This window comes from Metarhizium brunneum, chromosome 2, assembly GCF_013426205.1.
Source record: "Metarhizium brunneum chromosome 2, complete sequence".
Lineage (NCBI taxonomy): Eukaryota > Fungi > Ascomycota > Sordariomycetes > Hypocreales > Clavicipitaceae > Metarhizium > Metarhizium brunneum.
Window position 1 is genome coordinate 4,042,329 of NC_089423.1, and position 23,705 is coordinate 4,066,033.

General features: G+C 51.6%; 5 protein-coding genes across 5 annotated transcripts; 4 read left to right on the forward strand and 1 right to left on the reverse strand.

Moving 5' to 3' along the window:
• Positions 1–901: 901 nt before the first annotated feature.
• On the forward strand, positions 902–2,776 carry G6M90_00g041700 (uncharacterized protein; the record flags this gene model as incomplete). Its single annotated transcript, XM_014692027.2, has 1 exon — positions 902–2,776. One exon carries the CDS (start codon positions 902–904, stop codon positions 2,774–2,776), a length of 1,875 nt encoding a protein of 624 aa, XP_014547513.2.
• Positions 2,777–4,507: 1,731 nt separating this feature from the next.
• Positions 4,508–5,818, forward strand: sbp1 (Ran-specific GTPase-activating protein 1; the record flags this gene model as incomplete). Its single annotated transcript, XM_014692028.1, has 5 exons — positions 4,508–4,573; positions 4,836–5,021; positions 5,166–5,424; positions 5,533–5,661; positions 5,724–5,818. 5 exons carry the CDS (start codon positions 4,508–4,510, stop codon positions 5,816–5,818), a joined length of 735 nt encoding a protein of 244 aa, XP_014547514.1.
• Positions 5,819–8,216: 2,398 nt separating this feature from the next.
• TAF14 (Transcription initiation factor TFIID subunit 14) lies at positions 8,217–9,508 on the forward strand (the record flags this gene model as incomplete). The annotated part of the gene is made up of 5 exons (XM_014692029.2): positions 8,217–8,290; positions 8,572–8,720; positions 8,818–9,207; positions 9,298–9,383; positions 9,485–9,508. 5 exons carry the CDS (start codon positions 8,217–8,219, stop codon positions 9,506–9,508), a joined length of 723 nt encoding a protein of 240 aa, XP_014547515.2.
• A 4,429-nt stretch (positions 9,509–13,937) lies between these two features.
• Positions 13,938–17,329, forward strand: ARO80 (Transcriptional activator ARO80; the record flags this gene model as incomplete). The annotated part of the gene is made up of 3 exons (XM_014692030.1): positions 13,938–15,004; positions 15,095–16,866; positions 16,944–17,329. 3 exons carry the CDS (start codon positions 13,938–13,940, stop codon positions 17,327–17,329), a joined length of 3,225 nt encoding a protein of 1,074 aa, XP_014547516.1.
• Positions 17,330–18,782: 1,453 nt separating this feature from the next.
• Positions 18,783–22,553, reverse strand: G6M90_00g041740 (uncharacterized protein; the record flags this gene model as incomplete). Its single annotated transcript, XM_014692031.1, has 4 exons — positions 18,783–18,829; positions 18,902–22,057; positions 22,175–22,362; positions 22,480–22,553. 4 exons carry the CDS (start codon positions 22,551–22,553, stop codon positions 18,783–18,785), a joined length of 3,465 nt encoding a protein of 1,154 aa, XP_014547517.1.
• Between the last annotated feature and the right edge of the window lie 1,152 nt (positions 22,554–23,705).

Consider the following 23,705-nt stretch of genomic DNA (forward strand, 5'->3'; position numbering starts at 1 on the left):
TGTCAATCATACCGCCGGACCGGACAGCTTTGTGTGCGCAAGTACCTAGAGGAATGCGCAACCCTCTAGCGCTGCGCAGGTAGAAGCCCCCTTCGGTACATAAAGTACCTATGTAGCCCTGTTGCTTCCCAGCTGGCAACTGTCTTCGTCAGCTGGTTAGTTTCCCTCTCTCTTCGTCATCCTGCCCGCATCATCTCAAACTTGTTTTTTTTTTTTCACTCGTCGACAAACTCGCTGGCTCGCCGCCTTTTTTTTTTCTTTTTAGACCGTTTTGAACTGACTCTGGACACCACCTTCTCCGAAGCCCGAGATCGCTTGTCGACCTTTCTATTTCGCACCCTGCGGTTGCCGACGAATATCAAACACGCCTTGCTTGGCCTTACCCCACCCTCTTCTCTCGTCGGCATTACTCCATAGTCCCCTCCGTACGTCTGGGCCACGTCTGGGCACGTCTGGCCGCATCCCACTTCGGCCTGAGCCTCAGGCGGCAGCTATCGCCGTGAACAGGCAACTATCAGCCTCGGATTATCGGATGCACAAAAGCTCGACTTCTTTAATCTCGTGGGTGAAGTGCTAGCTAACCTGCCGTGGTCAGTTTTTCCTAATTCTTGTCCTCTGCAGTTGATCCCATTTCGTCGTCTATCCTGTTCACCAGTGTGCCTCATCTGCTCTCGCCGTCAACCCCGCCGCCTCTTTCCCGGGACGTCTTGTAGCCTTCTCGTCGTCATTTGCACCACCTACCTGATCTAAACTGCACCTCCCCTCCTCCCGCGCCTTGTGTTACAAGCTCTTTGTATTGTCGTCTGTTCTTTTCGACGACGAGGACTGTCTCATGGCAGCCTGTGCATCTCTCTAAGTGTGAGACGGTCGAGCCCTCGTCCTCGTTTCTTTCCGCCTCGCTATGGAAAAGCTGCCCACGACGCCTGCGTCCACGCCACCGCCTGCGAACCGTCGTGATATCCAACAAAATCGTCTGACTCCAACTAGACCACGCTCCCCGCTACCTGGGCTATCCAACTCGGAGCCATTTCTTCGATTTCCTCGGCCCCAAGGAAATAAACGGCTTGCAAACTGGATATCGACAAGCAATCCAGACATCATGCGAGCGGCCACTCCAACCGAGGACTCCGGTATGGCCGAGTCTACTTTTGAGCTGATCAGCAGCACCGATGTCGAATCTCATGATGAGAATTACACCGAGTCTATATCAGAGTCTGTAGGCTCGCTCGACTTTCACCGGCCAGATGATGTACAATCTCTGGCTGGTACTGAACAAACCTTTGACGATGAATCTTTGGCAGATGAAGAAGTCGAAACCTCGCCACAATCTGCTGAACATGAAGCCGGCACTGAATTAATCAATGATGAAACCGTCGTTGCTCAGCGGGCTTCTGATGCTTCGGAATCCGACGAGGAGGCTCGTTCGCGATGCTCTTTGAGCTATACTCAGCAGAGCCTGAAGACACCTTCCATCTTGACACCGGAAGCAAGCAAAATTATTGAAAGGCCCCCGGAAAATACAAACAACAAGTTCTATACACCACCTGTACGTTTTCGACATTGGATGGATATTACCAGAGAGGGAATGTTCCGCACTTGGGAATACGCTACAGATGCGACATCTGCGGTTCTCCCTGGCCTTTTATTTGGGGTTGTATTCAGTCTTCTAATCTCAACACTGTACCCTTCAACTGTCGAGTTCATGAAACCTGCAGAAACTGTCGTCACTTCTACAGTTACTGCAACCACAACACCTCTTGTAATCTATACAAAACAGTCGACCTCAACTGCTACCGTTGCACAACAGACTACATCAACAAAGGGCATGGGTTTAATTGCCATAAAAGAAGAAGCATCTGACGAGTGGCTCTTTGGCCTGAAAAGACCGGATGTTCAATTTAGCCCTTTGGGCCACGGCGCCGTTGTGGTGCACATTGCCTCTCATGTACAGAAGACATGGCTGAAGAAGAAGAACTGTGTCTCAATCACAGCCACCCGCAATGGAGAAGCCGTGGAGGTAGAATTCTACCCTTCCAAAGATGGCTTTCTTGTCAAGTTTCCAAAAAAGGAAGCTTTTGGCGTGGTCAAACTTCTAGTTGAGGCCACATGTCGACCTACTGTGTCCAAAGCTGTTAAGGTCCACTTTGGAAAAGGTATAATGGAAGAAGCATATGAACGGACGATGAATTTGGCTCACGATATCTCCGAACTGGTCCCAGTAGCTGCCCAAGAAGCAGAGCGGTGTATTGTCGGAGCTAAGAAGTCATTTGGAGCAGTGTCCGATACTGTAGCCAGTAGGGTGGTGACAGTCTCTGATACCCTGATAGGGAGACTCAAGGCCTCATCCGCCAGAATGGAAAGGCTTCTATCGGAACTTCCGTCATCTTCAATTGAGTACGCTAGGGAGGTGGTCGATGGAGTTCCACAGGCTCTGGAGTCAATGTACAAGCAGGCATCGGAGGCCATGGGATCGCACAACAACATCAAGCTCGATATCCAGGATGGTATACTTGATGCCGAACTGTACTTCCTTAGGACTCGAATTTCAGCAAAGATGTGGTGGCTCAAGGTGACCAGACAGACAGCGGAGCACGATGAGTATGGAAAGAAGGCCCAAGACTTCATTGCCAAGAGAAGGTGTGAAGGGAGAAATAAGATTCGGGGATTGCTCCGTGACGATGGCAAGGACCATGGGTTTTGTGGGCGGACGAAACGAAGTTGGTGCAAACGGCATAGCCGAAAGGGGCGGGACGGGACATTCATCTTTACTAGGTAGATGCTTGAAGGGGACATACGGCAAGCTCTCATGCAATAGAGATGAAGAGGCCCAGGCGTTGGGTTAAGGACTCTGCTTTTAAATAGGTTACGGGACGCGCTGGAGTTTTCTGGTCATGATTGAGTTGAGGACCAGCTCCGGACACTGTCGATTTATGGATTTTGTGGCCGCGAGCCAAATTTTCTTTTATAGCAAACAAGGATATCCATCTGACTTGTCATCAAATAGTAAAGGTGTTACCATGTGCCATTGTGTTGTATCAAACTCCAACATGTTGGGTGGTATTGGGAGAGTGGTCAACTAGCGGCGGTTGGTGCCTGGGTGCAATACATACCTACCTACCTAGGTAGGTAGGTAAGTACCTACTAAGTACTTACTTAAGTAGGTACTCACCTAGGTGCCTAGTACTCGATAATCTTGAAAGGTAGGGACTTGAGCAGTATGGCCTGATACAGTGACAAGTCCAGAACAATCATTTCGAGTCCTTAAATAGGCAGTCGGCACTGTAAGAAGCATAACTTACCGTGATACTTGCCCTGCGGAATCTGGATAGCTACCCCGCAGTGCCATCTGCTGCTGTTAATTAATTGTCCACGTTGGTCAGTAAAGGCGGTGAGAGCAGAAGGCCTGGCGTGTTCTGAACTTGTGACGCGCCGCCATGTACAGTGACGGAGTACGTAGCTGGGCTGCCTAATGGTGCCTTGCGGCTGAGAGCATGCAGCCCAAAATATGATTACCTACGCCCGTACGGATCCCATGTTTCTGAAGTTGACGTGCTGCAGTTGACGATGACGACGAAGTGATGAAGCAAAGTCGAGTCCTTGGATGATGCGACACCCCTGCCATACAGTACATACAGTTAATGTATGTATGTACATAAAGTACGTAGCTCTAGATGTCCCTATCTATGCCTGACCCGCGAGGCTAAACGATGGAATACTGGCGCCGACATGTGGTTGCAGCAGTGACACGCATAGTGAGGATTGGATTACACCGGAGCAAGTCACGGGTTGTATGGAGTTTGCTTCCTGGTTTGCCTGCGGTTGTTTCTGCCCTTGTGCTTCTTTCTGTTCTCGGCTGGTCCTTCGCCCCCCCCCGGATTGGTTGTTTTGGGCAACAGGGGCCGGAAGGCGCCTGGGGGGAAGGAGGACGGTGGCCCAACGCTACGCTGCGCTGACATTTGGATTCTTGGTGGGAAAGGCGCAGTCAAACCGGACTGGTCTTTGTTGCCTTTTGAGCAAGCACTTAAAACCCTTTGCAAAGGCCTTGCCTTGTTTGCACCTCGACACCCCTTGTTTTTTTGGTAAAGAGTTCTTTTACACACCTCTGTTGCTGCAGACTCTACTGGGTGTTTTTGTCCAGGCGTCGTCTCTACCGGCTGTAGCGCGCTAGTTCCCTGTGAGTGCATTTCATCTTGATTTCCATGTCATCTTAATGGCGGCCCGCAGCAGCAGCAGCAGCAGCAGCACTTGATTGACAGCGGACCTGTTTGGCTCTCGCTGGTGGGGCGCAGATGCCCCGAGTGCTAAACGGGTTTGGCTGGTGGAGGGCCCGAGGGCTGGAGGGGTAATAACAAGAACCAAATCTGTGGTGGGCACGGGATTTTTTTTCAAAAGCATTCCTTGTTCGAGACTGACTGGACTGTTCGAGCGGGAAGCATCTACACAGTTTCGCCTTTCACATAGTCTCCGACCGTTTTCAACTTACGATACCCCCCCCGAAGAAGCAAACATGTCTGGCGCTGAGAACACCGAGCCCAAGGTCGAGGAGACCAAGCCCATCGAGACCACAGAGCAGGTATGAGCCGCCCTTCCTGCAGACACTTGTCTTGTCCTTGTCCCGCACTGAAACCCATCGACGGTGCTGTCCATGGTGGCGGCTGCTGTCGGCCGTTGGGACTTTGGTCCATGGCCGACTATGCGCCCGCGTCTTCATGTGCGGTTCTAAAGTTGATGCTTTGGTGGGATATTTGGGGAAAAGTCGTCTGGTGGCGCGATTATGCTACGCCTTGCTTGCGAATCTCTTTGTTCTCGTCAGATGCTAATTGTATGATGGCTAGGCTACTGGTTCCGCTTCCGATCCCGCCCCTGCCGCCGCTGATGAGAAGCCAGTAACCTCGTCGGCCGTATTCTCCATGTTTGGAGGCGGCGCGAAGAAGGAGAAGAAGGACGAGGACGAGGACCGTGGCGACACTTCTGGTAGCGCCAAGGCCCAGCGAGAAGCCGCCAAGGCTGAGGCTGGCGAGGTACGTTGTTTGTTTGTTTTTCACGCGCGAATCTCGGAATAATGGTTGTGCGATGATGATGACTTGAGAAGTGCTTGGACTGTGTTGGCAGGTCTGGATGGTGGATGCCCGGAAGTAGATGACTGACCATGTTCACCGCTGCAGGAAGATGCCCCCGAGAGCGAGGATGTCCATTTTGAGCCCGTCATCAAGCTCACTGAAAAGGTCGAGACCAAGACCAACGAGGAGTCCGAGGAGCAGCTGTTCAAAATGCGCGCAAAGTTGTTCAAGTTCTCCAAGGAATCTAGCGAATGGAAGGAGCGAGGAACTGGTGATGTTCGCCTGCTCAAGCACAAGGAGAATGGCAAGACCAGACTGGTTATGCGACGCGACAAGACTCTCAAGGTCTGCGCTAACCACTACAGTAAGTTTCTTGTCCCTCTAACCACTGTGGATGCTGTGGACGCCATGAATGTGGGTGGATGACGGGGGTTGTTCAGGAATCAGAGCGACTGACCCTTTTGTGTGCTAGTTGTGCCCGAGATGAAGCTTTCTCCCAACGTTGGTTCGGACCGCAGCTGGGTATGGAATGCCGCTGCTGATGTCAGTGAGGGCGAACCCGAGGCTTGCACTCTTGCCATTCGCTTCGCAAACTCTGAGAGTGAGTCTGACACCACATTACTTTTGTACGCGAGCGACCCTGTACTGACGCGCATGCTGTAGACGCCAATCTCTTCAAGGATGCTTTCTTGAAGGCCCAGAAGGAGAACGAGGTGATTTTCGGCAAGGAGGAGGGATCGACTGCCAAGTCTGAATAAGTGTCCAGACGCTCAGCCATGCAGAAATCGTCACGGGCTCTTGCAGTCCATGAACCACGAAGAGCTGCTGCTCCCTGCCACCAACCTGACATCACTGCCCTCCCCCCTTTAACCCTTATCCCATCGTCACATCAGCGTTCAGTGTCACCCCAGCAGCGAAAATATTGTGTCCTTGGAACCAACGCCCCCAATACTGAAGCCAACCCGAAAAAAAGAAGAAAAAAAAAACTACAAACTCTCTATTTTTTTGTTACAAAATTCACTGAATTGGGAACCATTCGGAAAGGAGGTGATGATGAAGACGGCTATGAATGAGATGAAAAATGGAGTAGTTGAATGGACAATTCATGGGTTGAGGAACAGAGAATGCGGGCAGGAATTGGACCACCCAAGCGGTGCAAAATCCCCCCCCTCCCAAGCAGGGATCGCGAATGGTAGATAGCATTTCGGAAGCATCAGGTCACAACACAAAGTAATAAATGCAATGTCAAATGGAAATGGGGATGCTTGTGAGCGAGGGGGGCGAGACTTGCAGCCGCATGCGTAGGGTTGAATCAATATCGGGGCATTTCTGCTGTCGGCAGGGAGAGCAGAGCAGAGCAGAGCAGACGGTCCATCAAATGGTTGGTTGATGCAGGCAGCACCGGCATTGGCTCACACCAAAGGTACGGAGTACCTGGGACTGCACTGGAGCATGGGCCCGAGCGCCCAGGTGGCAGGTCAAGTCTGGGTACTCCGTACGCCGGGCGCCAGATGAGCACATGCACTTGAGCACTTGAGCACTTGCACGAGGCTAGCACTAAGGCCTTGAAATGTGCGCCAAGCTGTCATTGAATGGACATTGATGGCCATGTTTGATCCATTATTAGCCTTGAGCCGTGAAAGCGCCCAATGAAGATTGAAGCCATGCCAGACCGTCCATGTCTGCCCCAGGCGCCCGCCAGGCAGCTCCCCCCAGCGCCGGCGCCCTCACGACTCGACCAGACTGTCCGACCACTCGACCGCCTGGCTCGACTGGTCGTCCACTTGGGCAAGTTGACCAGACGCCTTCCTGTCGCCAGCCCGAACCTCCGACTCCCGTCAAGTTCCTCCACGTCGTGTCGGATCGCATCCTCGGACGTCTTCGCTCCATCGCAATTGACGGCCCTGCAACATCTATCCTATAATACCGGACGCGGATTTCCTCTGTCGACCTATCCCTTACTGGATCGCAGCACCCACCGATTTTTGGTTTTTTTCTTTTTAATTTTTCCTTGACGTGCCCGTTCCCTTCTGTCCGTCTTGCAACCGTCATTGCTACGGTCCGAGTTGTGTTATTATTAATTTTTTTTCTTTCTTGCCTCCTCTGATCCCTTTTTGTTCCCGTCCTTGTTGCGATACTCGATACTCGACGCAGAAAGAGAAGGGAGAAGCAGCGAAACGGGGAATCGGAACCGGAACGGGAGCCATTTTAAACGGAGTCGAATTTTTATTTTGAATTTTTCCTTGATCCTTTTTGTTCTTGCTTTGCTTCAAGGAGAACGGGGATCCGTCCGGACAGCCGCCAAGATGCTGGTAGAGGTACGTTGAGCATTTTGAACCCCCTTGACCTCCGGGCGGCGGCATCGGTCGTCTGCAGTTGCTAGTTGCTTTGCACTCCCCCAAATACCCCTTTGCCCTGCCATCGTACCCCGTGGGCCCCGTCCTGTCTTGTCTTGTCGCTGGCCAGCGCGCTGTTTAAATGGATGGGGAGACTGGGCGAGGGGAGGACAACATTCAAGGCAGTCGCGGGGAGCAGCCGATGGATGCTGGTGTCGATCGACGAAGCATGGCGAGGCTGCCTCCTTGCGACTCGGCCTGGGACGGAGAGGCACAACCTTGCGAGCGAGCAAGAGCCCATTCATTCAATCTTGTTCCCTGACGGCTGCAAAGGGCTGTCGACCGGCTACTCTGTGTGCTCGACAGCCGGCCGACAGCGCCTCTGGATGCGTGCCTGGACGGCAGGACTCGAACGGCCTTTGCCTGTGTTTATTTTCGGGGCCATGAGCTACCCGCACTCACTCGTGCTCGTGCTCGTGCTTGTGCTTGTGTGTGTGTGTGTGTGTGCTTGGCCTTGGGCTGCTCACGATTTGGCTCTTGCAATTCCGGCTCTTGTTCATCTCTGTGCCCGTCTTACAGTCCCAGTCCCGTCCCGCCTCGTCGATGCTCCTATTTTGCGTGCGAGGAGCTTTGCGCTTTACCGCTGTCCCCGTTGCCCTTGCCGCCGTCTTTTCTTTTGTGTTTCTCTTATTCACATCGCGGGAACCCTTTTGCCTCGAGCCTTTTTCTTCTTCATAACCATCTATATCCAGAGCTGCCGAAACGAACAAGGAGAAAGCAGCCTCGCCTCGCCACCCACGGAAAACACCATTTTATCACGATGCCGCCTCGGACGAGGAAGAATGCTAACGATCGGCAGAGGAAAGTTAAAGTCGTCACCGAACAACACGTCATGTAAGCAACCAGCCACGAATTTTTTTTTTTTTGCTCTTCTCTCTGAAGCTTGCCTACTTCCCGCATCATCGAAATCGACGAATGGACGAGAAACAAAGAAAGAAAGAAGATATTTACAAAGTTCTGGTTTTTATTTTTTGCCACGAGTCTGCATGCTGTGAGCTACAGACCATGCCTATTACAGAAATAATGAAGCAAAAAGGAAGGACGGAATTGCTGCAAGGAGGATCATTCTTGTTACAATTCCTCTGAAAAGATGCTAATTGTGGCTTGCGTGATAGTGACAAGCCCTCCCCAGTAGCCGAGTTTCCTATGCGAGAATGGAGCTTGAAATTGCACTTATTGGATGAAGAAGGCAACGAGAGGCCTGCCGATGTGTTCACCAAGGTTGTCTACAACCTACATCCTACCTTTGAGAATCCTACTCAGAGTGAGTTGAAGCCTGGCTACCCTTCCACCTGGACCTTTTTCATTTTTTGGCCAAGATTGGAGCATGCGCTAATCATGTATGCATCGTTTGCCTTCAGCCTTCATCAAGCCTCCATTCCTCTGCAGCAACGAGGGCTGGGGTGAGTTCGAAATCAGTATCGACTGCTACACGACTGAAAAGACGAAACTGGCCTCCATTATCCATGACCTGAATTTTCTGCAGGAGAAATATGAGGCCACACATACAGTCACCTTCAAGAACCCGTCGCAAGCTCTGCAGGAACGCCTGCGTGAAACTGGCCCTTTGCCGAACGACGACGACCGCCAAAAGAAGAAGACCGTCGCCAGTAAGAAGGGGGGTCAAAAGTACGACTACGAGAAGATTGCTGAGGCACTGGAAAAGCTTGACGAGGAGGACCTGTTGCGTGTTATCCAACTGATTAATGAGAACAAAGGTCCGGATACCTACATAAGGAGCGATGTGGAAGGTAAGTTTGTGGCTGCCCGCTGCTTTATCCTGTCCGCGCCGGGGAATGTCTTCGGAGTTGTTGATGTTTGAAATGCGTATGAGCTAATAGTCGATAACCTTGCTGAAGCCGGGGAGTTCTCAATTGACCTGTATACCATGCCGGATATGCTGACGGCAAAATTGTGGGAGCACCTGGTATGTTGATACATCACCCTTGAAACGTTGAAGCCCCGCCCCCCTTGGTCACCGTTGATTGGATGCAGAAAGGAAATCACAACTTCTGACAGATGCCACAGTCAAAGAAGGGATTGGTTAATTAATCGTCTTTCATATATTTTGCCTCGGGGCCTCCCAGCAAAGCTTGAGGCTGCCTTTGGTGCATAAGCACGAAAAATTGCGAGGAATCTGGGGTGGGGGAGGGCCGGCGGGCATACCAGGCCACGGGTTGCTACGCCAGGGTTGATAATCTCAGACCAAGTCTCGTTCCTCAATGGACTTTTGACCGGCAGCCACAAAGGATGTAGATTGATTCTTCAATATACGGGTGCAAGTGGGAAGAAACCTTGGTGAAAGGGAAATGGACATGGGGCTTCTCACTGTATGGAGTAGAAAGGGAGTGAAACGATTGTTCTTTTATGTTGGTGTTTTTTTTTATAAAAAAGAAACTCTTGTTAGGTTATCGTAAAAGTGGGCTGGGAATGAATAGTCTTTTTTATGCAACAATGTCAACTCGACGTAATGATTGCAACGCGAGTGTTGGCCCAGAGTGGGTGATTGATTAGGCGATTCTGCAAGCACTTTAAGTATGTACGTAGTGGTTGTCGGCGTATTCTCCCCAGTTGACCTGTCTGTGTGTTCAACTTGATTTGTGGGAGACGTAGCTTACGGAACATGTTGAAATCATGTAACCACCACCACTGCTCGGCTAGATAGAGCCTACGAGGCGCAAGGGTGTGTTTTGGTGGCCGTCACCAACTCGTCAGCCAGCCATGGCAAGACGGCTTATCAAGGGTTGGCCATTTACTATACTAGTAGCCTTTTCCTAATGAATAACAATTTTAAAAAAAACGTGTCTTGTGAGAATTATGCTGTCGCCAGGACCAGGGGCCGCGCGCGTATTAGTATGTATGCGTGTAGTACTACTTGTATTCGCGGCAATGCAAATCGCGCCGCCATGGGGATGCATGTGACTTTGCACGAATAGGGTGCAAGCGTTCTTCTCCCCGGGCTGGACACCGTGGTTGCCTGCTTTTGCGGCGGAGGCTGGAAAATCTTGCGAATGGCGGAGGGCGTTGGCTCTTTTTTTTTTTTTTTTTTTTTTTTTTTTTTGCCTTGGTAGGGCTGAGAAGCAGGGAATCGTGGGCTTGACGCGGGGCTCGATGTACAAGACTCAGCGTACTCCGTAGAGTGTACACGCATCCATGCTGCGGCGGGCAAGGCGAAACTTCGTAGAATCTACACGGGCGGCTGGCACGTGGGAAAATAGGTGTCAAGTGCCTGGTGATTTTCGGCGGCTTCTGTTGATCACACACAATGCAACTTACTCTGTGCGACGATGGTTGGATGTGGCTATCAGGGTGTCATTTATCATTGTACGGAGTAGTACATTGCTTTATGCGGCGCGGGCTGTGGAAATGGGTTCGAGTTTTGCCGCTGCTCCCCATCGTCAAGGTTGCCCGGTTTTGTTGGCCGGCGTGTGCAAGCCTAGGTGACTGTTTCTGCGTTGAGGGGAGCCGTGGACGTTGAAGGTGCCGATGGCTCAAGTTGCTCGAGCCTTTTGGTTTTAGGAAAGACTGATGCTAGTGTTTTGTAGGTAGGGCATTGTTTATGTTTGTCGTCTTGGAATGCAAAACTTGGTAAAACACCGTGTTGAGATACACTTGGGCTCATGTTCATCATGTCACAGTATTACCACTGTTCTGTTAAGAAAAATCACAGCTAGGAGAAAAGATGTGCACTGTAACGTTTGTTGGTCCATGTTGAAGCCAAGCACAGCCGAGGAATGATGTGGGTGGTGGTGGTGGCAGCCAAGATTTGATGCGTAGGACCCGTGTGTCAGTGGCGACTCCATCAAGGTATCTTGGTGATCAGAAATCACCAGGCAAGTCGCATGCTTTGCACAATATGCCACGGGGAGTAGCTGACAGGCACAAGCATGAAAGAAGGGGGAAAGAGTGTTCTGGCTAAGCATGAAGACTCCGTGTCCGTGATATATAGTTGGGGGTGCCCTAGCTAGGCCGGAAGGGTCGAGTAGGGCCATGGTAAACGAGTCAAGACCATCATCTGGGACAACATTCTAATTGACGGTGCAACATTGCCGGCCGATGCTCACAATGACTAAAGGCTTGTCTTGTCAGTATTGACGAGTCTGAAACTCGATCAGCCATCAACAGGCATCGGCCTAGATAGCTTTTTATTAGCAACTACCGAGTACCAATTTAAATTATCCTGCTTGGGCAATGACATCAAGATCTCTCTCATCGATACTGTAAATGGAGACGACGACACTCGCCTTCTTGAACAACCGAGAGGATCATTGGTTCCACCTGCAACAGAGGCAGAACCTGCAAGCCCACGCTTCAGTTGCATCGCCAGTCTCCATAGGAATAGGATCATGCACCTCGCCGAGAAGAGGACCAGACCTAAGCAAAGATCCCTTGCTGGGGAGGCGGAGTCCGCCATGGCCCGTGGCAATAATAGCACCGAGTATGTATGTACATAGTACAACAAGTACCTGAGTATCTGCGAAGATGGGGAATTTTGACCACACGCATCTCCAATGCCCTTGCAAGCCACGAGCACGCGTTGGCTGGACATTCCTGGGAGCGTCTTGAGCGACAGCCAGACTCACACTGGTTGTCTGTGTCTTCTTTTGCAGCCAACGTGACCTTCTAGACCCATCATGATTTATCCACCCATGTCAAACCTGGCTTGGAACTGCCATGTTCTTTTTGCCATTGGCCTTGACATGGGGCTTGATTGGCTAATAGCTGGCAAATTGCTCATTGTCGTTGGTGAGCTTTAGTGTGGTGGCAAAGCCAATGTCGACCGGATACGGAGTACATGCATTAGACACGAAGAAAGGCACTTCGCCGTATGAAGAAGAAAAAAAACATATTCCCCCATTCTCGAAGCATGCGGGTTTAAATCTCTTGTGGAATCGGATAGACTGAATGGCCAGGTGGTGAACGACATAACTGTCCAAAATCGGCCGCGTCAAGTGACTGGGTCATATCACCTTGATACTCCCGAGTGTCCCTACATACAATTCTTTTCACCGGACTCGCGGATCAGGAACGACAAGAGGTTGCAACGGCGCCGGAGGAGAACGGCCACACGGAGCATCTGAGCCGGGCTAGTATGTATCTGGGGACATCCTGGCAACATCGAGCGTATGCTAAGCAGGCGTTGACTTGGGTGTTGACGGATTCACAAGCGGCAGAAAGGCTCTGTACTTTGAAAGGTCAGTCATGGTAATCATCGATCCCGTCATCAACCAATCTCTCCCCGTGAACTTGACTCCCGAGAGCAGAAGAGGGGGCGCTGGACACAATGGTACCTGCAAAAGTACGCCGTCTGGGGGCTACTTTGTACGTAAGATCAATGTCTGGTGTTGGCCTAAAGGGGCAAAGCCAACCCAAAGCTAGCAAGCAAGGTGCAAGAGGAGCAAAGAAGAAAAAAACGTGTTTTTTTTTTTTTCACTTTGACGCCCGAGTCAAAAGATCCCTAGAGTGACTGCGCCAGGAACGCCAGGCCGTACGTATTGGATACATACATATGGCTGAAGGCCATCGGGCCAGTTTCAGACACTCCGGCAGCTCCTTCTCCCGCTGTTCTGTCCTTCCTTCCTTTTTCCACAACGCCCACTTAAACCCCAAAGTCCGGGGAACAACAACCACCTGGACCTTCCTAGTTCTTTGCGTCCAGGCTGTGAGGTGGTCTGAGCTCCCTACGCGGAAACTAATCAGACCAGACCAAGGTTGAGACTTGCACTCACCATCTGGAGTTTGTTTGACGTTTGAATGTTGGACCTTCACACCGGAACGCTTTCGCAGATCGTCCATGCCAGGGGACAGGGAAATCTGCAGCCCAGCAGTCACATCGCATTGTGGTGTTGCGTCTTGCTTCTCATACCAAAATCATATTTTGTCTGGCTGCCAAGTATTACGTTCGTGGTGCCCAGAAAACCAGCGACGACTGCCCCAGCCCGCCGCACCAACTCGCCGCACACACACCAGCAATCTTCGACAACCCTAGGTCCGACTTGCTGACAGACGACGTGAAGAGACCTCATGTGCTGCCTCGAAGCCGACTGGGTGAGGGACACCGACACCGACGTGCTCTCGACACGCTCTCGATACTGACCCCGCTTGCTCTCGCCTAGAGACACCAGGGACGAGGACAACCACCAGGGTCGACTCCACCCACTCACCCACTCCACCCACTTCTTCACCCTCGCACCCACTACACCTGAGCCCGCTGCTCGCGGCAACCAGAAACGATCTACTTGGCTTGGAACAGCTACTGGCCGCTGCCCACTCATTTAACTGCCCGCCTTTTGCTGACACTTTCTTTTTTTTTTCGCCCACGCTGACATTAACGCTCAAGACGGGGACGCTGACCACTGACGCTTCTCCACGGCCTTGCGCGGCCCTTCGACTGCACTTCCACTGATCATCCGCCGCAAACCGAAGTTCCAACAACAACGCATTGTCGCAACGCAACAGCCTTATTGCTGCCTTGCCTGGCATGGCCCAACCTCAGTTCGGTGCTGGCACTTCTGCATCAAGCCCCAGTGTCTCTGCGACGCCTGGTGCCCGCCAGCAATCGCATCAGACGGGGCCGTCGTCGGGAGCTGGAGACACTCCAGGCCAGCTTCAGCACCAGCACCAGCAGAAGCACCAGTCGTCGTCTCAGGCGGCTGACCACCAATCCTCAGCCCAGAATCCTCAACACAAGCGCGTTTACCAGGCCTGTATCCCATGCCGCCGCCGCAAAGTTCGGTGCGACCTAGGCAGCGTTGACAACCCTCATGACCCGCCATGCGTGCGCTGCCGCCGTGAGAGCAAGGAGTGTTTCTTCTCCGCCACTCGCCGGAAACGAAAGACCGACGACGACGAAGACAGCGACGTCGACGAGTACATCATTCGAAACGGACGTAAAAGGCTTCATGCCGGTGAAAGCCCACCACCTCGTCTCGACCGTCGCTTCTACAGCGAAGTTCCCCTCACTCCCGGCGGCTCTCATGGCCGCAGCCATCCTCTGCGCCGACCCGACGGGAGCAGGCCGAGGCAGCGCAGAGACTCCGAGCTCGATGGTGACGGCGATGCCAATCTGGAAAACCTCGAGGCCCAGACAGCGATGCGCCGTGCCGTGTACAACCCCCATGACGCGCTAGACCTACTCTACAAGGCTGCAACCGATAGGTCTGTTGTCGAGTCGTCTGGCAAGATGGTGAACAGTGCTGACTGGACTAGTCCCGCTGCGAACAACCATGGACGGGAGGGAAGCATCGCTTCGGCGACCACAGCACCAACCCACCAGCCCACGCCACAGGACACCGCGAATAGAGACGTCCCTAGACCGAGATCCATGTCCGCCGCGAAGCCCGAGGCAGAACTCCATATACCCCAGCGCCAGTTTCAAGATACCGCACCGCAACAGACACAGCAACAGCCTGCAGATCCTGTTCTCGCGCAGCAACCAACTCTGAGAACTCAACCTGGATACGCAGAGGCCTTGCGTGCTTGGTCACGGTTCCGTTTTGTTAGAGCTGGTTGGTTCACTGCTCAAGAAGCTATACAGTATATTGACTAGTAGGTCTACCATGATCAGCCATATTGAGCCGTCTGACTACAAGTTGGGGGGGTCTGTCCGGCGCCTACTAACTTCCCTGTCACTTATAGCTATTATAAGTACCTGTCACCCATGACACCCATTTCACCACCAACCTTTAGCGACCCCGCCTCCCATCTCACGCTCCTTACCGAAGAACCAATCCTCACCGTTACCCTTCTTACAATCTCCTCGAGATATCGTCAAATGCCCGGGACTGGAGGTCACTGTCGTTCGCATGCCATCCCAGAGCAGCTTTGGACCTACCTCCGAGGAATGATTGAGCGTTGTCTGTGGGGTCAAGAAGCCTTCGGTGGTGGGTTCTGCGGCTCTGGTGGCCCCGGTTCTTCGTCAATGATTATGGAGGAGACAGAAACAAGCAGCACTGCGCCTTGGCGCGGCATGAGAAAAGGCAGTCTGCGAACCCTAGGAACTATTGAATCGCTGCTGATTTTGACCGAGTGGCACCCCCGTGCCTTACACTTCCCTCCTCAAGAAGCCACCGACGAGCTCATGCTTCCTGATTACAACATTGGGCCGACGGCTTCGTCTGACGACTCAAGTAGAAATGTAGGTGCTGGTTTTGGAGGTAAAAGAATAGAGAGCTGGCTCGAACCGGCTTGGAGAAGCGATCGCATGTGTTGGATGCTTCTCAGTACTGCTATGGGTCTTGGGTACGAGCTGGGTGTCTTTGATGACATTGATGAGATGCTCAAGGACGATACAATTACGCGTCCAGAGTATATGGACGAAACCTACAGAACGAGGGCAAATCGTATCAAGCGTCTGTTGCTCATTTACACCTCCCAGTTAGCTGGTCGTTTGGGCTGGACAAGCATGACTCCAGAACACCTTCGCAAAGCTGACCCAGCGGTGGCAAGACGGCGCACCGCAACCAATGAAGGAAACACCCCGAGCACATCCTCCATGGTGAACGGTTTTAACTACGTGCCGGATCTAGAACTTGATGATCAAATTATTCACTGTTGGGCCGGAATCAGTAATGCTATGCATGTTGGTAATGAAAAACTGTTCCGCTCCAGAAAATACACCACGGAAATCATCCAGTCAGGACGATATGTGGAGCTGCTTCGAGAGTACAGTCCTTTACTGAAGGACTGGTATAGGGAATTTGAACTTTTCCGCCTCCCTCAGTTCATTAGGCACATCCTTACCATTGAGTACGAGTATGTACGTATTTATGTCAATTCTCTGTCACTGCAGGCAGTGGTAGAGCGATGCACGAACAATGCCGGACAAAATGGCAACGGTGTCGATGGACAGGCCACCAATGGACCGACTCAATTGTCCCCACAGACAATGATAAACTATGGCAAGTTGCCACTGGGACAACTAGGTGGTTTCACAATTAATGATCAAGAATACGTCCGAGAGGTCGTTGGCGGATGTCGGAACTTGCTGCGCACCGTGGTCGAGGGCCTTCTGCCAGGCGGCTACCTGAAGCATGCTCCAGTCCGAACTTATTTCCGCATCATCAGTGGAGCTATGTTCTTGCTGAAGACATTTGCTTTGGGTGCCCCGCGATCAGATGTAAAGCTCAGCATTGAACTTATGGATGCTACCGTGGAAGCGCTCCGAAACTGCGTTGTAGACGATGTTCATTTAGGCATACGGTTTGCTGATCTTCTCGAGACACTGACAAGTCGATTAAGAAATCGTTTTATCCAGGCGCCGACTATGCAGCAGGGCTCTGGCAAGGATCCAACCCCATTGCCCGAGGGCACTATGCCTGGTGTTGCGGCGGCCGGTGGCCAAGGCGAGCATACGGCAAGCTGGGTGGGCAAACATGCCCAGAAATTGCGAGAAGGGCTCACTGGACAATGTAAGTACCAATCATCTCCTTGGATGAGGATGCGAGTATTCCAAGGGTTTGGACTGACTCTAGGTGTTTTTTTGCAGATCGTCCCGCTTCACCGAGCGTCGAAGGCAACAATATCTCAGCTACGCCATTCGACTTGTCCACTGGCAACTTTCCCTATCCTAGCGCGTCGTCTATAGGACCATCAACACCAGCAGCGCATGTGGAAAACAATGGAGCTGCTCCTTCTAATGGCGTGGAAATGCAACTTTTCGAGGGCTGGGACAACCCAGGCAACGAAATGTGGTACCTACCACCGGGTCCAGCCTTCTTTCAAAACATGGGAGACAGCTCCGTTGCTATGACGGCCGAAGGTGTCAATGTTGGCGGATTGGATCTGTTGGAGTACATGGCAATGGATCCAGTGCAATTTTCTAGCATTGACGGACCCGGCTCGACAAGTGGGAATGCTGGAACACAGGGCTAAAATACTTGGAAATACTTGGGCCTCACAGCGATCCAACTAAAAATCTACAATTCACAAGAGAGAAAATTACACCTCGCTGGTGTTTGGTAATGGAAATGATTTGATGAGAGTGATGGCAATCGACGCAATGGTTCTACCCAACCAATATGACTTTGGTAATTGTTTGACTCTCTTTTGTTCATTCTTCTTTTTCCTTGTTTAAAATATGGAGTTACTTTTACAAGCGGCGGTTTTTCAGTGTGTCACATTTTACAGCGAATTTGGCGAAAAGGGTCGGGAAAAAAATTGTTCGTTATTACTCTTGTGGTGTTTGGAGCTGCTTTGTTTCTGGTATTGCTGTGTGAGTTGAGTTCTGGTCCGTCTTTGGAGACTCAAATGTCAGATTTGGTAGTATTGCGTCTAGGGAAAGGGGGGGAGGGGGGACGCGCACAATCTTCTGATTTGCAATATCCTCCACACATTTTATCATCTCAACAAGTATAGAGCTATGGGCCACTGAGGAGCCATGCTAGTGCCATGAACGTGAGTTGGAAGTAAGCACTGCTGCTGAGAAAAGATGTTGCTGAAGGAGAATGGGTCGATTGTTGTAACTTGATAAGTAGAAGCTCAATCAAACAGAAAATTTGACATGGACAGGTAGGCAGGCAGGCGTTGCCGTGAAACTTGTATTCAAGCATGGTCGGCATTCTAAAGAGGATACGCAAAACTGTCACTATACTTTGGTTCCCTCTGGCGTCAGCCGAATTATGTCCACGTACAGCGGCTAAAAGTACTCTGTACAACAACTCAATTCCATGCTTCTTCCTCCTTTTTTCCCTTCCCAATAGCCGTGTACACTGTTCCGGAATATCACCCTTGCATCAGACCGACGAAGCGGCGATTTGTGCATTAGATACGCAATAAATGAAAAAGGGAGGAAGATTCTGACACAAATGTACAGAAGTTGGGCCCGCATCCTATCGACTCTGACGATTAGGCTACATGGCTGATATGGCTTAATTAAATGGAAGATGAATCGCTTCGCTCTTCGGTAGAATGATTAAAGAATGCTGATGCAGTAAGAAGAAGAGAAGAGCAAGCAGCACAAACAACACGAAAAAAAAAATCTTTTCTTGTTTCTTCCAAGACAACAGACGGTTGTCCGAAAATAAAAAGCCGTGGTATTTTCTTGAGCCAAATAAAGAAGGTGGCGAGGAACAAAAGAGAAGCATGCGGGAGAGACTGTGTTAAGGTTGGGATAGCAAAATGCTGGCATATCGTGGTAGGGCGTGGCGTTACAACAAGATGTCTGACCAAATGGCGTCATATTGGCATACGATGCTATTGTGGTGTGCGAGTGGAAACAAAACAAAAAGCAAGCGACCACCGGAACGAAATGGATGGGGTATTTTGAATCAAAGAAAAGAACAACGAATCAAGCGAAACAAGAGAACATTGAAGTATGCACAAGCGCTTAGAGTGCATAGGTGGTGCCACGAGTAGCATGGGCTTCTTGCAGGACTAGAGAGGATGTCAATTTCCATGTCGTTGGGATTTCGCAGAAACAGCACGTCAAAATTCGCCACAACTTACTTTGCAAGACTCTCAATTGTCCGGCACGGTCCTCGCAAGCTACCTGAATGCCTGAACCCTCGATAAGATCCAGAACAACGCTATTCGGGAGTTCTTGTACCTCTACATCCGGAGTGTACGGGGCGCGGAAGTCACTGAGATGGTATCGCTTCGTGCCTTGCGCAGGTCGGCCGTTTTGGGCAGGCAAGGCGCTCAGAATCAGGTACCCCTGAGAATCGAGGCACATGTTTCGACGTTTCCAGAGTAAATTATCCGGGAATTGAACATTGACGTCGCCCATGTAGGATACAATGGTCGGGGACCCGGTAGTCGACGGGCGCGATTGGACAGGTTCTCGGGTCTCTTCCTTTGTCGTTGGTGGTGATGTAGCTGAGAGGTTATTCTTGGAACGAGATCCCGAGAGCTGAGAGAGACGGTGCATGAACCGGCTAGCTCTCGAGAGCTTCTTGTCCCCATTGGTCGACTTAGCATCGTCTCCGGATCCCGAGTCTGCGGGCGACAAGACGACATCACGATCCCTACTAAAAGATGACCGATGGCTGCTAATTGAAAGACGAGGAGAGAAGGTGGCGCTCCCATGCGTTGTATCTGGCCGTGTAGGTGAGTACGCAGGGTTGCTGCCGTCTGAAGTCACCGACTTGCGTCTTTCCTTCCTGAAGCCCTTGACAATGCTGAGCGAGGATTGTCGAGGCTTGCCCGGCTTCCCATGTTCGGGGTTTTCAGTTGTGTGCTCAGATGCCGGGTCAGTGGTTCGGTAGTCCTTTCCTGGAGAAGCCGCCTGGTGGTCCACTAGAAGTGGTGACTGTTTCAACTCTAGAGGGTTGTATTCAGATGGATCTCTAGAAGGCTCGAAGCCCATCTGCACCGGTTGATTATGATCACGAATAATGCGTGCGGTAACGGAGATGGATTCTGGCCGGCCACGACTGGGGGCCGCAGTAGGGACTACAAGGTTTCGTGGTCCAGGTGCTGGTTCAAACATGGATAAACGGCTGGTTACTGAGCCTGATCGTTCCAACCGATTGCGCCTTCCTCCTTCTGGTGAGGATTCCAGTGTTCGCTCTGGGGATGAAGGAGTCTGGTGTCGGAATGAGTTTGCTCTGTCCAACACGGACGGTGATCTAGATGGCTCGCGCTTCTTCACGGCGAAAAAGGTTGACGAGGGTCTTTCTCTCGTCGGAGCCGCCAGAGCATCTGTCGAGGGTGCAGAGCGCTGTTCAAGCTCCTTGATTCGCTCGGAGATGACTGAGCCGATATTGGACTTCTTAGCCAGGTTTCCTCCCTGTTGTTTCTGAGCGATGTGGTTCAAGTAGGCAGCACTAGAACTCATGGACCGCGCTGAGGATTGGCTGGCATCGGATGGAAGAACCAGATCGCCGCGTACGGGGTTCGATACAGTCCTAACCGTGTAGCTATTTTGTGCTTTGCTAGGACTTGGGGGGAAGCTGGGAGTGAGGGGCGTCTTGATAACTGTTGCCGACGTGGCCTCCTCAACTACCGCGCTCTGTATTTCATCCTCAAAGTTCTCCTCCATTTTCAAGTTTGTTGTCTGTATGGGCAATATCTGCATCTCGCGCTTGGCTTGCTTCTCCTCCCGAACCAACTGGACTTCGTCATTATCATTTGCCTTCTTCCTGGTGTCTATTATGTGATCGTTTTCAGTGAGAGTTTGCCCGTCTTCTTCGAGATTTCGGGTACCATTTGCGGAGAATTTGGAAAAGGCCAAAGCATTGTCCTCTAGGCTGTTTTGCTCGTCATGGTTTTTGTCGACATCCTGCGCGGAGAGATCCTCGGAATCCCGCGAGGCTTCTGCAATCGAGGTCGCAGTATTATCAGTACCTCGCCCCAAATTCTCCATCGCATCCAAAGGCTTCTGGACAGTATGCTCATCAACTGCGACTCCCACATCAGACTTGGGTTCACCATCAGCTGGGCCATCGATAGCGTGGGTTGCTTCTTCTAGGTTCAGGCCAACAGAATCACGAGGATGCTTCTCCTTAGTTTCTGGCGACTGCTCCTCCTCTTTGGCGTGTACTGTCTCATCGGTCGACTCTGAGATGGATGAAGCTTTCGTGGAATGACCGGCATCAGAAGACCCAACCAGAGGGCTTGCTGGGTGAGAGTCGGAAGGTGCGAGGTCAGAATTCTGGTCATTTGGGGCCACAGAGGTTGGCGTTTCCAGCATGATACCAGAATCATCCTTGTTTAATGAAAGGCGCCTGTCCGTCTCGGGAAGGGGATCGGAACATGATATAGCCTCGTCTTGCCCCTGTGTGGCATTATCAATGACATTCTTGAGCTCCTCGCTGTGGGCTGGGGCTGCTTCGGTCGACGGCAGCATGCTCATTTTCTTCTTTTGATCACGCAACTGCTTAGCCTTCATCAATCTGGCCTTCTCACGGCTCATCGTCGGTTTCTTGGGTGTAGATCCAGGTAAGGGTAATGAGTCAATGGACAGGCCCGAACTAGTAACCGGCCTCTCTTGACCATCATCAAAGGTCGAGTTGACAGCCACTGAAAAATCGGGGCTTGCAAGCTCCTCGTGGGGGGATGAGAAAGAATTTTGTCGGTCCCTGTTCTTTCCCTTCTTGCCACCTTTTCCAAACATCTTGAACCCAGCAGGAATAGCAGATACAGGCCGGAAATTGCCAGCGGTTTGGGGTCGACCATTGGCATCGACGGAGGGGCGTGGACCGAGCTTCACCTTTGGTTTGCTGTACGGGTATGAACCATATGTATACACGTCACTCTCGGGCGAAGTGGGACGTTCATCAACACCAACGAACTGAGGCACTTCGGACGTTGTCGCTGCAGAAAACTTGCTGTTCTCGGGGGATGATGCGAGCTCTGAGTTAAGCGTGACAGGTTCGGATGTTGACCGTCGACCGGTAGGAGACTCCGGTCGACTCCCGTCAGCATCTTGCACAGACTGACGTTTTGTGGCTCTTTTCTCTTCCTCTTCCTCCTCCGTGATTTCCATAAGCCGTCTCCGACGCAGAGAGCTAGTTGATGACGAGGTCGAGCAGGACGCGGTGTGCAAGGAGCATGCTGCGGAAAGCTTCGAGTCTTTCAATTCGGCAGCAGTGGTAATTTCGAAGGTTGTGTCATACGGTGAGAATCTTTCGCAGACGGCGTTGAAATGGACCGCAACGCGAGCTAGAGGCGGAAAGTAGCGTCGTCAGTTTAAATTCGATAGTGAGATACACGTCATGTTCTGGCCAGACAGTGGGTCGTCTCACACTGTAGCTAGCTATATGATGTAAATGCACATACCTTGAATAATCCTTGAGCAGTCCTCTGGCAGATACTTGATAATCACACTCCGCCTCCGGTACTTTAGAAAGCCATACAATGGGCTCGTCTCGTCATATTCGGCAATAGTATTGCGGACCTCAACTATTCCGCCATTTCCTCGACTAAGCACTTCGATCTCATCTCGGCTCTCGTATTTGAGAAGAAACCTGTCAAACAATAAGCATCATAATAGACAAAGATGTAATGTCTCGACTGTCCGAATCTAGCGACATTCTGCTCCGTTTGGAGACTACAGTGGCGGATTGGGGTTTAGATATACGTACCAGCCTCCAGGCTCAGCGGTTGCAGCTTCATACGCTTCTACCACTTTAGGGTCATCCAGGCCATTGAGCGACATGGTCGTTTACTCTGTTCCCTCAATATCGTACCCCCAAGCCCTTGAGATTCCTATCGATGCGGTCTGACAGACGCTCAGTACTGTTTGGTATATCGAAACGAGGGACAGGGTGTGGGCAGCGGCTAATCGAGGATCCCTTTGTCTGAAGAGTTGAAGAGGAGAAGAGGAGAAACTCTGGTGTCAAAGTTGTCGACGACAAAAATAGAGACCGGCGGTCCAACATGGGAGGAAGGACGTATGCAACGCAGTGCTTCAAGAAGTCGGAAGCAGCGAATAGAAAAGGGCAAAACGGACTAAAGGGGGGTTCTCCCTTGGTGCGGAGCGTCGTTTAGCCTGGGTTGGTGGATAAGAGCAAACAACCCCAACGGCAACGGGGATGTCGACCAAGGATCTGCCAGCTGGAATGGCGTTACAATGGCGGCACCGGAAAACCGTCGTGTGGATGGCGATGGATCGAGTTCGTCGACGAGGTCAGGGCCCGAGACACGCAGGGGAAAGACAGCGACTGCGAACAAAGACGGTGTTAGCAGACTCGACAGTGCGACACGTGGGCAGCGCTTCGTCTACGGTGCGGATCTCTCACCAGATGAATAAAGAAGAAAGGGAGAAAGAGGGATGGCAAAAGGGAAACAGGAAAAAGGAAAGAAATAGAGAGAGAGAGAGAGTATGCGCGAGCGTCACGCCCAGGTTGGCTCCTCACCAGGGGAGCAATGAGGAACTAGACAAGGAGAAACTAAGAGGCACCAGCTCCAAGGACGATCCAAGGGCACATAACTAACAGCGTGGGAGTTGAAAGGATCAGCGCAGGAGACCGACAGCCCCTGGGCAGATTAATTGACGGATCGATGGCACTTAAGGGGTCAACCGGTTCATATGTATGTAATCATTGATGGGATGGCTGTGGCCCAAAGGGGGGCAGGCAGTTGGACTGGGGACGGAACCGGGGGGGGAAGCAGAATGGAGATGGGAAATGGGAAACGGGACGGAGACGCATCGACTGACGTCCGTCCATCCCATTTTCCACATTGTCAAAGTTCACTCACAATCGCCTGCATCCAACGCCAGGCCTCCTCCAGGCACTTTTACAGAGGAGGCACTAGTCCCATCAAGCACGTAACTACTTACTCTAGAGTTACTCGGCGCAAGTCGTTT